Below are 17,255 nucleotides of genomic sequence, written 5' to 3'. Positions count from 1 at the left end.
CCCAGATCACGTTGTAGCATTTTTAACACACGAGTGGTCTTAAGGATCGACTATACGAGGGGGCGCGCAGCGCGCTCAAGAAAGCATCCGTGTGAGCGCGCTTTTAGATCACCCTATTTCATCTGTTCCGTCCCCATACATATCAAAAGAGGATCGGATAAAGGTGAGGAACACCTAGTTGTTTTGATATATGATAGGCTTATAATATGATTGCTGTGTTGATCATTGGTGTTGATGAATAGTCTATGGTATGGTGAGCTAATTTGTAAAACGATGCATGCATTGGAACGAACATGCATCCCCTTGTTGAGGACAGAAGACTGATTGCTCTGAACATTATGTTTTTTATATCACCGAGACGTGGATTTTTCTAGACTATAAGATACAATCGAAGGGGCTAATTTATGTCCTGCGGCACCAGCCTGCCCCATAATGGCACAAACGATTCAAAGATTGAATAGTAGGCTATATAAGGCTCCTCATATTAGGAATTGAAACCCTGTTCGAGCTGAAACACAGAATTAATTTAACAGAGAAATATAGGCCTAGTGCCTATTTATCTATGTAGGGTAGGCTACAGGCCTACATCCCATTCAGAAATGTACTTTAAGGTGTTCATCCTCTCAATCCTCTGAATGTATTTTTGTATTTATTGTAGGGCCTATTTAATGTTTATTCTAGGCCGATTTATCAAGTACATACGTGGGTGTCATAAAGGGATAATAGGCTTTTGCATATCCCAACCCATTGTATTGAACAGTGACAGAACGGCATGTCTCGTCTCATTTGCGATAACAGGATTTTCCGCGATGAAGATGATGAACCAGCTGTGGGCGTCCTGCTGGACGTGTCTCCTCCTCTCCATGTTGCTGTGCGAGCCCGTGCTGTGCAAAGGAGGTCGCGGTGGCTCCAGGGGCTCCTCGCGAGGCACCTCCTCGCGCAGCTCAAACGCGGGAAAATATAACGGCGCCGGGACGCGCTCTCGTTACAGGTCCACGGGACGCTCGTCTCCGGTGCGCGTCGCGGCAGCAGCGGCAGCCGGCGCGGCGGTGGCGGTTGCGTTAACGGCGGACGGCTGGTACGCGTCCGCCTACCGCCGTACCAAGGCGGGCAGCTCGGAGGAAGATTTGGATTATTACAACAACAACAACAACACCAATTATTTTGACGCTCTGATGTCACGATCAACCCAAAATGTGTCATCGCTCACCCAAGTTGTTTCTATTATCATTGCTACATTCTCTCCAGCATATGGAGCGATTATGGACAGTATATTTTATTAAACACTCTGTTTCTGGTTAGTTTTCCTGCTTCCCTGTACACATTGGACACCTGGCCAGCACTGTGGACATGCGCATTGTGCATCCTGAGGAGGCTACGCACAGTGACACAGACTTTTAAATGTATGCAATCTAATTGGCAAAACATTGAGCCCCCATAACATTAACATCGACTCTTTCGAAAATTAGGTTCACAGGATCTGAATTGTTCCTTGTCAACTCTTGACATTTTTTTTCTCCCAAACATCTCCCAATTTTTTTCTCCCAAAAAACTGAATGACCCCTTAATTGGTCACTGAGTTCATTATCGGTCGGCCTCTTGCAGCCGTTTTGTTCCGACTTTTTCACAAATTATTCTATTCAACAGCTTGTTTTTTTATATGTCCTCTTAGGCCATTTACAACCTCACAACTATATCGGAATTAAGTTATGCTACACTGTGGAGAACAATTTGTACCCGACTTCATTGCATTAGAAAGTAGATTAAGAGTAGTTATTTCTAATATAGATATCTGTGAAACCCGTCACCATCCTTATACCTTATATCTATGATTATGCAATGATGCTTTGTTCATTAATAAGATTGTTTTATTAAGTTGATATTTCTAACTTCAATTGAGCTCACCATGCTTAGATCTCAAATTATCAGACAAGGACAGTAGATTTAGGAAAGGAAAGTGTTGAAGCCAAACCACAAATGGCTATCGCCTTTGTGTTTGAGCATTGGGCCAAAATGCAGCGTCTATGGCAGTTAATCAAGCCAGAGCACCAGACTGTTTCTTATATGTATCCTACAATGTGTGGTATTAGGAAAAATTATAATAATAAAAAATACACAACGCAAAGATGATGTACACATTTATATGAAGATTTTATTATCAATTTGTCTATATGCTATTAAAAAAACAACAACACGTTTGTTTCAACCGAGTCAGTCGCATGTCCTTTACCCAGAGTGGACTTCATGCATTCCCATAGGGAGCAACCAAACTACCCCTTTGAGAAAGATGGGACTTTAAGTGCTTGCAGGGGGAAAGGACTTTGAAAAAAGTCTCCAGAAGTTTTTTTATTTTTGGAAGTGGGTCAGTCCAGCAGCACCTGGCCCAGCTCTCCTCTCCGGAAGGCCCTGATGAAGTCGTAGGCCGCGGCCGTGTAGTTTGGAATCCTGACGGTGATGTTTCCTATGGAGAGACGCGAGGATCAACAGAACAATGGAGGGAGTTTCTGCACCTCAACCAGTAGACGTTTCCTTCACAAAGCAAAAATAACCTTACTTGATGGTAATATTCCTTTTCAAATCAGTATCATACTTGTAGTCCTAGTGTTGGATGGGAATTGCTAGTTGTATTTTCAAGGATCCCCATTAATAACTCATGTCAATGGGACGGTTTGTCAAGAGTATGTAAACCATTTTAGTTATCGTAGGCTTCAATATCTAATTGATTTTGAAATGGGATTTTCAGATGTCTTTTAGAAGGCAGTAGAACTTTACTCTTTTTAACAAGATATTATATATTGTTCCTTACCAATTCCGGTGATGGCTTTAACCCGTTGAGTCTTGCCTAGCTTAACAGCAATACCCTTGAGAACATGTTCAATATTATCACTGGGATCCCCAAGTCCATATCTCTCCACGTAACTATGAGTGCCACAGACACACACACACACACACACACACACACACACACACACACACACACACACACACACACACACACACACACACACACACACACACACACACACACACACACACATTAGAGAAACATAAAGAGAAAAATATAACTATAAAAATAGTAAAAATGTAGGACGATGCGAAAGGAAAGTTCTTACCTAAATTTCTGAAGCCTATTCAAAGAATACAGTAAGTAGTCTGCCATGACATCTTCGCCAACTAAATGATCTAATATAGTTCCTATGGGGAGAAATAAGTTTACGCTCAAGACAAGAAATATTGTAACATTTATTGGGGTTAGTGTTGGATAGAATGAGCTAGGGTTAAAACAAAAATGAATTCACCAATCAAAATAATAATGTAAATTTATAATATTTTATATTCTTGCAAAATATTTTAGTACAAAAATCTCCACCACACATGTGCTGTAGCTTACCACACAAAGCAAGCTTCAAACCAGTCTCAACGCTCTCGATCTTAGGAGGCAGGACTCCTGGCGTGTCCAACAGGTGCATGATGGGTCGGTCACACACCTGACAGTAGAGCCGGGAAAGTTAAACGATGGCAGAAAGCTTGGGTGCAGCCCCATCCACGCCGTGTTTAACTACACGATCTCTCTGATGTGTTTTGGGTTTCCTTCTTCCCCATCTGAGGCCTTACGATGCGAATGCTGTTAATACTCAAACATACTTGGTACATGCATGCTTCATCTTCTGTCAGGCAAATGTTTGGCCTTACTTCACCTAAGTCCATCAGAACCACTGAATTTCAAATCGGGTCCAAATCACTACTCGCTGTCTATTTAGAATGAGGTCCTATTGAGGTTGCATTGTATGTTGTACATGCAGGTACAATATGGTTTACATTGATACAATACCATCGTATATCGGACAAACCTGAATTCTGGTCAGGACGGCTTTGGTTATACCCGGCTCCCCTCCCACCCGAGATGCACGACCTGAAGAACAAAGAATGTAAACATGATTCCTTAGACAATGCCTGATGCACAAGACATACATTAATTACTTAAAACCAAAGTAATACCTTTTTTCAAATATGTTCTCCTTAATGCGTTAATGAGCGACGACTTTCCAACGTTGGGAACCCCAATCACCATCAGGCAGTAACTTGTGCTCTGAAAGTTTAATTACATATTAATCAGTGTGCTTATTTGTGGCTCCAGGTTTAAATAAAAGAGAAGGAACATACCTCCTCGCGGTTAAAGCGTGGTTTGTTGTTAATCATCTCTGTCACCATGGGAACCAGCTACAGCAGACAAACAGCAGAAGGATTCTCACATTAGCTTAACGTCATATAAATTTTTCACACTCCGACCGTCATCAGATCACAATACATGTTATGTCAGTTTTACTAAAATATGCAGAATTCTTCCAAGCATGCTCGTTTCAAAACCCAGCCTTTTCAACCCTGACCTTTTTGATGTTGTCGTCTCTCTGTTTGAGGCTGTCGGTGAAGAGAATGTTCTTCACCCCGCTCCTCTCCAGCTCCTTCACCATCCTCTGAACAGCAGACGTTACATATATCTGTATCTCTGCCTTTATTTATGTTATTAAATGCCCTTCTTTCTTTACATTTAGTCATTTAACTGCCAAAAATCAAAGCATTCAATAAAAATGGGATTTACAATTCTAAGCACTGCATAAGCTTGTCGCTTATGCAGTTAGCTAAAGGAATCAGAAATATAAAGGTGAGTTTTCAGATTAGTGAGTCACCAAGGGTCAGCCCGTTCCCTAGTGGAGAGGAATTGAGTTTAGCTGCTGTGTTGAGTACCTGTTTAGTGGATAGGTCAGCCAAATCCACCTTGTTGAGAACAAGCAGGTGTGGCCTCACATCAAGACTCTCCTGGAAGAGAGGGTTTCTTCCAGAGAACGGGATGTGTCAACGTTAAAGAAAGATGGCACATAGTGAAACAATCATTCAGTCATTCTGTGCATCTTAGGAATGCCCAAAGGCCTTTTCAATGCTAGCCCTGATTTTGAGTACTTATTTTTCAACTTTAGCGTTGAACAACGCTGTTAATTTAATAATAAGAGGTCAATTCTACAGCTCATACAAAAGGATATTCTGGCATCATGGATTTCTATAATGCAGTCCACATTCTTCATGGTGGCTCTCATCTGCTTGAGTCCTGACATTTGGGAAATAAATATTGACCAATGAACAATTTACAAACATTTTAGTGATCAATGAGGGAATAGGATTAGGGGGACGAACATAGAAAATATGTATGTATAATATATAAGTGTCAATTCCAGATTTGGGGGCAGGGCAGACCATAGAAAGACATGCCTGATTGTCACGACATTGTCAAAGATGTAGCAACATGAAACAACCTTGAGTGTTTGGGTCAACACAGGGTGTCAAACTGCAACATATAAGCATGGAACACTGCAAACATCAGACGAGGCCAAAAAAGGTTTATATTGATAGAAGAAGGTTCTATTTCTGAGGTAATGTTATTGATATGAAAAAAAAGAATGAATAAAGCTCAAATTGGAAACATTACTGAACCTTTTGCCATGTGTCCTGGAAACCAATGGGCCACATCACGCTCACCAAAGTCAAAAAACGTCCGGAATGACGCGGCATTACGAAGAGCATGATACAGTTTCATGCTTTTCTCTTGCCTATGGAAACGGATTTATGAACATGCATATGAATGACCTGATAAATAGACCTATGCAATACTAAAGACAGGAGATTACACTTTGCACTGTTTACATGCCGACCAAGCCGTCACGCTCCTCCCTCCCACTGGTAGTGACAATCAACTTCACAGTACTTAGCGCCCTCTGCTGGTGAGGCGTGGGAACCCGGGTGACTGTTAAGGAGGTTAGAAGTTTCCTAAAGTTGCTACTTCCTTGCTTTCGTTTCTCAAAAGTACTCTGCAATATTGCTAAATATACTCCTTTGTGTTTTGCGTCAGTGTATTGCTTGATTAATAAAACATTTATTGTAAATTGCAAGTTTACATTAACCCATAACTTGATTGGACTATACAATTACAACATAGTTAATTCTCAACAACATCATCATTTCTAATGAAATTATTTCCTCAATATAAATACAATTCTGCTTAGAAATGAAAGGAAATAAAATGACTGAATAGAAATGCTGCACCAGAATAAATCTTTTTTTAATAATATGGATTAGGGAATTAACATTGTAAAAATATTTGATTATAACAAATGCATATAATTAAAAGTTCAGTCACAAAAAACACAAACAATAAATTAATAGTTAATAATACATCGATCACAGACAAGGCAAAAAGTGAGTTTTTCAATCTTAATCTTACTCTACTCTGAATGTCTGTAATTGGATTGTCGTTCACATACAGATGTTATTTTTTTTTGTTCATTCTTTATTTAGCTCACTCACACTGATTGTGCTAGTTGCTATTTCAGAGCCTTCACTATCATAGGCTCTTGCTCATGCACATCCCACTGATTGGCTGACATCAGATCAAATTAACGATCCTCAAATAACCGCAGTGGCCCACAAGCATGACCCCAGATCATTAGACTTTGAGAGAAAGTACTGATATGGACAAGTCATAATAATTAGACAACCATGATGTCCCTTTCTATCGGGAAAGAGCCTGACCCTATCGTCCATCCATCTCAGAAACGTGATGGTTGGTATTTCTATCCTCACAGAATCAACCAATATAAAAACAATCATGATCCCTTGATTTGTTGACTTCTTCGATCCACTTCAGTCACGTCTTGTTGACATCGGGGTCGAGAGACCGCTGTCCAACGTTCCCCCTCCAATGTGGATCGAGTCCCAGGACACCGGCGCCGTCCTCCAGCGACGAGGCGGTTAAAGCTTCGAGCGGCGAGGCTGCGGGGGGCCGGGGGGGCAGTAGTGAGCGATGAGGCGGTCCGCCTCCCGCCAGCCGGACAGCAGCGCCCCGTGGACCGTGGAGTAGAAGCAGTGGTGGGTCGCCTCCCCAGCAAACAGCACCTGCAAGGGCTTCAGGGACCGACGGGACGAGACCCCCACAAGGAGGTTTAAGGACCCCAAAGGAGCTGAGGAGTGGAACTGGTGAGGGACTTCACCGCTATCTATTTAAAGGAGTGTGTCTATCTATCTTCCTCTTCTGACATCACAAGTGGGCGTGTCCCCCTAGATGTGTGCTGGATAGATCAGTCTCCCAGCCGACCCAGTGGACTGTGGTGGACATCGCTCATCTATCCGTCATACATCTAGGTGGACACGCCCAGCGGTCAGAAGAGCCTGATTTTCAAGAGCGACCCTACGGGGTTTGACCCGAGAACCTCACGCCCGGGAGCGCCAAACACAGCTGGCTGACCTGACCGGCCCACCCTCCAGCCAGGGTCTCTTACCGGAGACTGGGCGGCCCCCTCAGCGGGCAGGGGCTCCATGAGGTTGGCCAGGTCCTGAGCGGAGCAGCCCCTCCCGGGGTACGTGTACGAGCCGCAGGTCCAGGGGTCCTGGAACCACTGGGAGCGTAGCACCCGGCGCGGGGTGACGATGGGGTTCCCTAAAAGGACACAAAAGAACATTTAGGCGATTCAGAACCTCAGAATCAACCTCCAGCTCTGAACTGCTGTTAACACAGTGATTGGAAACTAGCATCATGCTTAAAAAATGCAAGTTGTTTTGTTGTTGTAGCATTTGATAGGTTGGTCGTTGTTCTTTTAGACCGACTGGTGGTGTAAAGGCCGGTAAGAAGGGGGTCGTGTGAATCTCACCGGTGAACGTGCGGATGAGTTGCGTGACTTCACGCGTGACCTCTTCCTCGGTCAGTGTCTCCATGTGCTCGGCCTCGTGGCCGGCAATCCAGCCGCACAGAACGTGGCCGTACCTAGAAGAAGAGGTGGACTTTACCATCAGCACGTTGACATGCACACAAATAAACACATCTTAATCTTATTAAGGCATTCAATCATATGGCAGTCATGTAAAATAATCCGACCACCAAGTAATTATTTTGTTTTATTCCAGGAGCTAATTTATTTTGAATAGTCTGATTATGTTAGTTGCCATTAAGGATTATTTTTTTGTTGCCAAGTACTGCAATTATATCTTAGTTGATGCATTAATGGTACTGTCCTGCAGAGGGGGCTATACTGTATTCGATAGCATTACAATATTTACAGTCGCAATATTTACAGAATATGATATCGTATCCAAACTGTCCATATCTGTCCCTTTTTGCAATGTTACCGAGGTAATTAGTGTGTCAATACCTGACTCAGGAGTATGACCTGATTATTCAGCCATATTTGAAACAAGTCAAGCACGTTTCAATACTTCCCATTTAGACAGAGGCTAAACATCTCCCCACTGACCTTTCAGCAGGCGTGACCACGGTGAAGCCAAACAGCTTTTTGATCCAGGACCTCTTCACATCTGCTACTTGATCAACCAGATCTTCCTGGAAGGGTTTGTTAAATAAGACAACAAGGTCTGAGTTTGAAGCTCAAATTGGCACGTGAATAATAGCCGGCTTTGTATCGGCTGCCGTACCTCGTCTTCCCACAGCAGGTGAATGACCCCACAGTCGGCGTCCCACCACGGAGAGTCAAACTCCACAAAGATCTTATTGTTGGTCCCGAAACCCATTCTCTGCACTGAGTGCTGCTTGTGCAAAGGGAGAGGGGGACTAAACAGCGTCGCATGGTGCCTCTTTAGGTACCCTGGTAGAAGCAAACAACAGCAGAGGAGGGATAGAGAGAGTTGACCCGAGCCACTGTTAAAAGGAACGAGGTTATTATGAGTCCCACAAAGTCGCGTGTCAGTGTTGCACGCGTGCAGAACCAGAGCGCACCTAGGGGCACCGTGACGATCACGTGGTCAGCGCTGACCCTCTCTCCGTCCTCCGTCTCCACGGTGACCGGCTGGTCGCCCCCCCCAGTGTTACTCCAGCGCACGCAGCTCACCGGTCGTCGGTAGGTCACCGACCCGCCGGGCAGCTCTGCCAGCAGGTGTTTCACTACGCCCTCGTAGCCGCTGTGGAGGAGGGAGACACGGTCACCACCGGGGACGACCGCAGACAGGGCATCCCCTCCCCACGGCCTCTGTGTGTGTGCATGTGCACGTACGTGTACAAGTGTGTGTGTGTGTGTGTGTTGGTCTGTGCTTGTGCGCAGGTGAGTGTGTGTGTGTGTGTGTGTGTGTACATGTTTGTATGTCTGTGCTTGCGTGCATGCGTGTGGGTGTGTTTGTTTGTATTTGTGCGCGCAAATGTGTGTGGCATGCGTGTGTGTCTCTGCTTGCGCGTGTGCGTGCAGGTTCAGTGTGCTTACTGAGTGAACGTGCAGTCCAGCCCGGGGAGCGTCTTGTAGAGGCCGAAGGCGGCCAGGCTGACCTGGTCCATGGAGTGGCTGCCGTTGACGCTGCACTCCACCTTCAGCAGGTTACTGATCAGACACATCCGCCGGGCCCGCGTCCGGGGGGCCAGCGCCTGCCACTGCTGCTCGGCTCGCAGCCGCGCCTGAACACACGCACGCATACACACACACACACACACACACGCCAACGCACACACACACCGCGTTAGTGGCCGCAGTGGTAGTGAGTAAGAGCTGTAGTAATATCCCATTGTTGGTACATTTTTTGTCTTATATTGCATGCAGGGAAGCACCAATACCATTTGGCTGCATTGTATTTTGTCATCCTATACACTATTTACTGTCCGCTTTCTTTCCTGGACAATAAACGTCAGTAATAGTGATAATATTTGTGGCCATGTTCCTGACTGGAGAGTGCTGTAGTAGAGAAGGGCCTCGTTTCTAACCACCGTGAACTTGGGGTGACGGTACCTCGGTGCGTATGAAGTCCCCCATACTGGCGTGGGTTTCCACTCCCTTGCTCACAAACTGTCCTGCTTCTTGCAGAATCTCTCCAAACAGCTCCAGCGCAGGATTCAGGTCCTCTGTCTTGAGCTTCGTACCTGCACAGGTCCCCAAAGCCAGCGTTAAAGGCTACCATTGATGACTAACATGTTACACAGTTTGTGTTTAAGAACAGTTAAGACAAGCATCACACAGTCATTCACTCGTCTGAGAAGCAGGCCAAAGCCAGAGAGGAGGAACATTGGGATAAAGAGACATGTAGGGCCTGAGTAGCCTTGCAAAGAGTTTCAAATGTGTTTTAGCCTGGAACCTCTCAGGTCGTTTTGGTCTCCATGGGAGTTTATCAAGGCTGCAGACCAAAAAGGCTCTCGACGCAATTGGTTAGACCTACAACCAATGAGAGCCATCAAAAGTGTGACATATTAGCAGTAGCCATCTTGGTTGTTTGTGAACATGCCTCAACGTCGATCCCATTGGCTGCTCTTCTGTACGGTTATCTTATCAAACCTGCCCCATATAAGATAAACGGTTGTGATTGGCCCAGACTCCAGCCAGGGCTGCTAGAAATCGGTCTGACTCGGGAAGTGGGTCAGACACTTATGCCAGATCATATAGTAGCCTGCAGATCTGTCAGGTTCCCAGGCAATGGGCTTAAGGGATGAGGAGGTCCAATTTCATTTAGGTCGTGTGGTGTCCTACAAGAAACGATAAATCTCGAAACAAGATTTATCATTACCTGAACTGCTGAACCAGTTAGACACCCAGGGCGGGTGTCCTTCGATGTCCACCGTCTGGTTCTCAGGAAGGAGAGCCTCGGGTTCCAGGAGGCCGTAATCTCGGGCCAGGCAGAACACCGGGTTCTCCTCCGACGGACCGTGAATCCAGTTAGCCCCTATCTCGATGACGTTATTACCTGCACACAGGAGTGTACGGAGTAAAAAGGGTTATCTTATGTGTTATCTGACATGGCTTTGACAATGACCACGAAAAACAACAATAACACGAGAAGAAGAAGAACAGACAGCCAGGACAACAATAATACTATCGTGACTTGTAATATTGAAAATGACATGAAGATACACATTTGCTATACACTAGCTTGTAAACTGCTAATCGTTAACCCGGCATATCTCCCTGAAGCATATTGGACCCAGTACACACAGTACATTACGTGACAAAGCGATCCAACTAAAACCTCTGAAGAGGTTAATTTCTGTAATAGAGTGTAGAAAAAAGACGATCTGCATGGTTCAACGTGTTGAACCAGCAAGCGATGCAATGTTCACGTCAATGTTTCGATCCACATGCCACTTGAAATAAGCCATTGCCTCTTCCAATAGTAACGTTAGTCAGTAGCCTACACAACAGCTGCATTCATTGGCACCTGGTAATATTAAAAAAAGTCTTGTTTATGAGAACTCGGGACAGTGTTGGGTGTTGAGGGTCACATAAGGTGCTATACGTCTTTCCCTTCTAGACAACTCGTTCAGATCGTCAAGCGGTTAGAGACCCTCACATATACTCTATCGGGAGGTCTATTGTTGTATGGCGGTTGAACTTGCCGAATTTGCCCGTCTTGATCCTTCCTCCGCTTCTTGCAGTTGCTTCAAGGATTCGCACGTTATGAAATCCATATTTCACCAGTTTCTGTGCCGCAGCAATGCCTGATATTCCTGATCCTATTATAACTATCTGTGAGTCCAATCCCCGTCGCAACGCCATGATTGTCAGCGCGTCTCTCAAACTTCAGGTCGATTTACGTGATTGGCTGAGTAGCGAATCTTGTGCCAACGTAAGGTTATACGCATTGTTCCGCCTTTGAAATACTTCCGTTTTTTCAATATACACTTTAGGACACTAGATGGCGCCATTAGGTATTTTTAATTGCGCGCGCACACGCGTGGTGTGTGCGTGTGTGCTTGTGTGTGCGTGTGCGTGTGCGTGTGTGTGTGTGTGTGTGTGAGAGAGAGAGAGCGATAGTTTTTGAGAGAATGAATGTTTGAGGGAAAGAGAGAGAGAGAGAAAGAGAGAAAGACAGATGGAGAAAGAGAGAGAGAGAGAGAGAGAGAGAGAGAGAGAGAGAGAGAGAGAGAGAGAGAGAGAGAGAGAGAGAGAGAGAGAGAGAGAGAGAGAGAGAGAGAGAGAGAGAGAGAGAGAGAGTTTATGTGTGTTAGAATTGAAATGTAGTGACTGCCTGCATTTTGGGTCCAAAAATCAGTTCCCCAGATGTTGATGAACATAGGCTATATGGCCCTAACCTGTGGGAAAAAGGAACCACCATACCCAGAAAGCAATCTTGCAATATCCTGAAAGATCTGACAAACAACATCGACCGCTTCCATGGGAACTAGCTGGCAAACAGGGTCACTCAGTCGAACAATGACAAACTGGACCAGTGTATGAACTACAGGAAGCAACCACGATAAAGCTTGTTTTCATGGTGGGAAAAGCCTGAGGCATAGCTGTTTTTCGTCTTTTGCCATCATCATATTTAATTCTTCTAAACAAACAGGGCCAACAGGTATTTATTACATAGTAACAGAAGTTACATTAGAAAAAGGTTTTGTAGGATATTAGTAGGGTACAATATTGTGTACAGGTTCATACAAAATGTGACTATAATAATATAGTGAAAAATGATTTTTTAATCAGAATAACATGGAAAATACAGAATACAAATCTTACATTCTTAAATGTATTCTATGAATTAAATTTTACAAATTCAAAAAATTATCGCAGCCTTTGCGTGGTTGGATCTCTTTAGCAGTCAACTAGCAGCAATATTGCAAGGTCTCTCTTTCTCTCACGCAAACACACACACGCATATACACGCACGCACATACACACACACACGCAAACACACACACACACACACACACACACACACACACACACACACACACACACACACACACACACACACACACACACACACACACACACACACACACACACACAAACACACACACACCCACAGTGCAAGCCTGGAGGCACTCCTCAATTTAAACCGTGTCACTGGAGAGAGCCTTGTCCTCAAGTTGATGCAGGATATTTGACTTCAGAGCGGTGTATCTGCAGAGAGAGCGAGAGACAGAGAGCGAGAGAGAGAGAGAGAGAGAGAGAGAGAGAGAGAGAGAGAGAGAGAGAGAGAGAGAGAGAGAGAGAGACTGTCACTCCTTGTCATGCATACCTACAATAGTCACTCGCGATACCAGCTTTCATGGTTGATTCGTAGGACTATGTCGAAAAACCGACCAACAAACTGAAGCTAACCACAAAAATCACATGTCCTTATTGAGCTGCTACACCAGGACCCTGTAAACGCTGTTGTTCGCTCTGAAATCAGTAATATACAGCAAGGCAAGAAATTTAGTTGTTTCGGGCGCATTATGGTTAATTTCCCGGGTAAATAATGTATGATGAGATGTTGGGAAATACCTTTGTTTTTCGCTGTTGCATGAAAGACCAATATTCAGCTTCTCGATTCAATCACACTATATATCATTACCCTTCAACACAGTTAAACGTCAACTATTGAACAAATACAGTCAAATAGAGGGGAGTTATTATGTTTTAGGGGCATAAAGTCCAGAGCCCCTGTTCATTTCTGACCCTGATAGACACAGAAGTTTAAGAAGTAAATCTGGCGGCCTGTTTGTGGACATCAGGGTTCAGTCACAATGCCCACGGGGAAGTCACTGCCCCCTTCAAACGTACTTCTTGGTCAGTTTCGATATCTCCCGCTCCTCTTCCTCTTTCAGCTTCTCCACAAAGCTGTCGAGAACGGGGATCTCAAACTTGATGTACTGGGCCACCTATGGAGAGGAGCATTGCATTATGGTCTGAACAAGAGAGCGCACCCCTCGCTTGAGCCAACCACATCTGACATTGCACTGGAGATTAGACCAGGGACCACAGATTATTCATTCTCTCATCTGAGCAATTGCACAAACAAGGTCAAAAATGAAATTCTACAGAAGCTGTGAATGTACTGCATCTGTCTACCTTCAACCAGTTAACCCACAGTACAGCACATATTATCATAAAGCATAGCCTTATGAAGCAAGATAAACATAACTCTATCTTGTCCGGACATATGTTACAAAACCAACTGTTCCATAAAACATTACATTTCATCGAAGTGAAATGTAGTAAAATTATTACTATTAGCAAATAACGATTCTTGACAATGCAAGACAGAAGGTAAGGTGTAAAAAGTTTAAAGTTTCATATTCGCAACAATGCTAGGTTTCTGTTCCTCAGTCTCCTCGTCTCGTCCCTATTGTTATATGAGCCTCACAAACAGGATCTTTCCTCAGCGGCCTAAAATTAACTCCAACGTCTATTGTTAGTGAACCACCGGTTGTTATGTGTCTATATTTAGGTGGGATAACGACACAACACCCACGGAAGCGGCACTTGGGCTGATGAGAGCGACGGAAAGAGCGTGAGTAAGCTAGAGCTGGTGAAGGAGGGCGTGAGAGAGCTCGGATAAGAGCGAGAGCGAGAGAGAGAGAGAGAGAGAGAGAGAGAGAGAGAGAGAGAGAGAGAGAGAGAGAGAGAGAGAGAGAGAGCGATACCCAGACTCACATCGTAGGTCACTTCTTCTCCCAGGTCAGCCTCCATGATGAATATTCTGGATACTTTCTCACAGGGTCCATAGAGGACACGGGCAACCAGTGGGTACTCCCCATCTCTCAGCTGTGTCCTCTCTACACACACGCACACGCACACACACACACACACACACACACACACACACACACACACACACACACACACACACACACACACACACACACACACACACACACACACACACACATAAACATTAAAACACAAATATAATGATGCATGATTTTTTAAGGATTTGTTATTTGTAAACTCACCACCAGACTCATGCACCATATAGAGGACAAAGTCGTCCGATGCATTCTCTACCTTTAAAGGAAAGGAAGAAAACAGGTTTGGGTTATACTTTAGCGTCAGTTATTCCTCTGCATGATGAGCACAGTGTGAAGCTCCTGGCGATCGTACCCTGAACTTGTGGAGCAGCAGGTCCAGCACCTGGAGGGTCGTCATGGAGCTGTTGACGCGCACGTTGGTCACTGAGCCGTAGGCCGGAGTAAACACAGAGGTCTGTGGATGAGGACACACGCACACACACACACACACACACACACACACACACACACACACACACACACACACACACACACACACACACACACACACACACACACACACACACACACACACACATAAAAACACACACACACACACACACACACACATACGCACACACGGGCAAGCACTCACCAAAACACACATACACGCACACACACACACACACACACACACACACACACACACACACACACACACACACACACACACACACACACACACACACACACACACACACACACACACACACAAACACACACACACACAAACAAAAAAAGCAGTCAATTTGGCTGCAAGTTGAGAACATTGAACAAAATGTACCACAAAGTGACAACTTGAAGTATCTCCATGGTTTATGTAGGAAATTGCTTCAGGAAAGGAAACACCTGGTTGTTCCAAGCAAAGCGTTTTGTGTGTGTGTGTGTGTGTGTGTGTGTGTGTGTGTGTGTGTGTGTGTGTGTGTGTGTGTGTGTGTGTGTGTGTGTGTGTGTGTGTGTGTGTGTGTGTGTGTCTGTGTGTGTGTGTGTGTTTGTGTGTGTGAGGAATCACAAGGACAGTCAGTACAAGGTGAGGGAAGAGCCTTTGTCTAACACCTTCATTCGGGGAACAAACGCATTAAGAACCTCCCAGCCATCAGCTAGGATGTCCCCCACCCAGTGGACACACACACCCGCACAGGAAACCTGCTGCACCCTGCCACCTGCCTCCCAGCCTGGAAGAATGCTTCAACAGCAGGTCGTGTGTGTGTGTGTGTGTGTGTGTGTGTGTGTGTGTGTGTGTGTGTGTGTGTGTGTGTGTGTGTGTGTGTGTGTGTGTGTGTGTGTGTGTGTAGGAAAACACACACACACACACACATCTATGCACACACACCCACGTCTCTAGCTATAAGCCATATATGCAACGACTCAGAGCCATCAAACCCCTTAAAAACTTATTTTTTGGTTACAATTATTCAGTGAACTTGATCCTTAGCCTCAAAATGGGTGACAATTGAGCTTTTGTGCAACAATCCTACAGAGATGATGATAGGGGACAATTCCCCCGTACACAACCCCCTTCCAGGTGACCTAAGCCACAAGGGCTGGGGAATTCGAAAAAGGAACAATCCCTAATTAAATTCTTTGCTCAACATAACAGGTACAGACAAAATACAGAATTTATGAAAACTGAGGTAGGGGTTTGATGAGTTGCATGTTGCTGGGGGGGCCCTAAGAAGACGTGGCCGAGGGCCCCCATCAGGTCAGGAGCGGCCCTGCGTCGGCGTGCGTGGCTCGGGGGTAACCTTGTGGTTGTAGAAGTGTCCGTTGATGGAGAAGCGGTGCGTGCGGAGGCGCTGCAGGTCGCGGGCGTTGCTGTGCGTCTTCACCCTCCTCAGCACCTCCATGAAGGAGGCGTCGCTCCGCGTCCGCAGCAGCTGAGGGGCATCCTCCTCCACCTGCACCTCCTCCTCCTCTAGACCCCTCCTGGCGCCTCCTGGTGGAGGGGGTGCAGGAGCAGGGGACAAACACCCCGGATTAAACCCCCGAGGCCATTCAGCGTCTTCAAGTCTGTGTGTTTCTGTGTGTTGTTATTTATTACTGTGTTACGACTTTTAATTTATCTTCCTTCTACCTTCATCATTTCCAAACATGTAATTCTGCACATTCGGATCAAAGACCTGTCTCTTGAGAGTCTTCTATCTGTGGGGTATCTACAGCTTACCACCGTTGCTACTATTTAATCATTAAGCAGATAAGTGACTTACAATGATTCATTTATAGATTCATGTCATTAGAGAGCAGGATTGGCCCTTTGTGCAAATACGCAGACAGTTAAGGCTGCAGGCATTAGGGATCAAATCCAGTATTACATCGGGAATCAATCCCAAATGTCCTATCTGGGATGAATGCAGTACACCTTATCTTAGGGTCCATTTAGTCTGGAGCACCCTGACCAGTACGTCATGCTCGTGGAACATAGACGCCTTGATACACAGTCAAAAAGGGATCATACTTTTTAGGAAACATATTTCCTTCATAAATGGTTCATGATTAATAATACCGTGACAATGCTATCAGATTAATGGAGCAGAAGCACCTGTTGGTATCAAATGGAATATGTTTGATCTGATTGATATAAGGCATCTTAAAGCTAAGCTATACAGCTACGCTAAATTTACATGAGGCAGCAACCCTGTGGCAAAGTGAAAGACGTTTGAGGCTGTGATACCCAAATTCTACCGTGTATATTGTTGTGTGTGTTTGTTTATGTGTGTGTCTTTGACTC

General features: G+C 45.0%; 4 protein-coding genes across 6 annotated transcripts in view; 1 reads left to right on the top strand and 3 right to left on the bottom strand.

Moving 5' to 3' along the window:
• The first annotated feature begins 48 nt into the window (after positions 1 to 48).
• Positions 49 to 1,619, top strand: sprn (shadow of prion protein). Its single transcript, XM_030379825.1, has 2 exons — positions 49 to 163; positions 799 to 1,619. The coding sequence occupies exon 2, from the start codon at positions 810 to 812 to the stop codon at positions 1,281 to 1,283; it is 474 nt and encodes a 157-aa protein (XP_030235685.1). The 5' UTR covers positions 49 to 163; positions 799 to 809; the 3' UTR covers positions 1,284 to 1,619.
• Positions 1,620 to 2,127: 508 nt separating this feature from the next.
• Positions 2,128 to 5,747, bottom strand: mtg1 (mitochondrial ribosome-associated GTPase 1). Its single transcript, XM_030379821.1, has 11 exons — positions 5,488 to 5,747; positions 5,040 to 5,104; positions 4,747 to 4,851; positions 4,389 to 4,475; positions 4,165 to 4,221; positions 4,000 to 4,090; positions 3,852 to 3,913; positions 3,392 to 3,488; positions 3,114 to 3,195; positions 2,807 to 2,919; positions 2,128 to 2,461 (listed from the first exon to the last, which is right to left on the bottom strand). The coding sequence occupies exons 1-11, from the start codon at positions 5,588 to 5,590 to the stop codon at positions 2,364 to 2,366; spliced, it is 960 nt and encodes a 319-aa protein (XP_030235681.1). The 5' UTR covers positions 5,591 to 5,747; the 3' UTR covers positions 2,128 to 2,363.
• Positions 5,748 to 5,904: 157 nt separating this feature from the next.
• On the bottom strand, positions 5,905 to 11,659 carry paox (polyamine oxidase). Its single transcript, XM_030379813.1, has 10 exons — positions 11,366 to 11,659; positions 10,540 to 10,716; positions 9,771 to 9,901; positions 9,255 to 9,442; positions 8,777 to 8,958; positions 8,476 to 8,645; positions 8,298 to 8,383; positions 7,698 to 7,810; positions 7,329 to 7,486; positions 5,905 to 6,954 (listed from the first exon to the last, which is right to left on the bottom strand). The coding sequence occupies exons 1-10, from the start codon at positions 11,523 to 11,525 to the stop codon at positions 6,802 to 6,804; spliced, it is 1,518 nt and encodes a 505-aa protein (XP_030235673.1). The 5' UTR covers positions 11,526 to 11,659; the 3' UTR covers positions 5,905 to 6,801.
• Positions 11,660 to 12,428: 769 nt separating this feature from the next.
• The window catches only part of rassf4a (Ras association domain family member 4a), a 19,276-nt gene continuing 14,449 nt past the window's right edge, over positions 12,429 to 17,255 (bottom strand). For all 3 annotated transcript variants that reach the window (XM_030379818.1, XM_030379819.1, XM_030379820.1), the window contains exons 6-11: positions 16,273 to 16,463; positions 14,841 to 14,942; positions 14,693 to 14,744; positions 14,394 to 14,515; positions 13,521 to 13,618; positions 12,429 to 12,875 (exon numbers count right to left, since the gene is read on the bottom strand). In XM_030379818.1, coding sequence (XP_030235678.1) covers positions 12,806 to 12,875; positions 13,521 to 13,618; positions 14,394 to 14,515; positions 14,693 to 14,744; positions 14,841 to 14,942; positions 16,273 to 16,463 — 635 coding nt within the window. In that variant the 3' untranslated portion in view covers positions 12,429 to 12,805. The remainder of the gene's footprint in view (positions 12,876 to 13,520; positions 13,619 to 14,393; positions 14,516 to 14,692; positions 14,745 to 14,840; positions 14,943 to 16,272; positions 16,464 to 17,255) is intronic.

Source organism: Gadus morhua, chromosome 15, assembly GCF_902167405.1.
Source record: "Gadus morhua chromosome 15, gadMor3.0, whole genome shotgun sequence".
NCBI lineage: Eukaryota > Metazoa > Chordata > Actinopteri > Gadiformes > Gadidae > Gadus > Gadus morhua.
The sequence above is the reverse complement of the archived record's forward strand: the minus strand, read 5'-3'. Positions and strand labels throughout refer to the sequence as shown.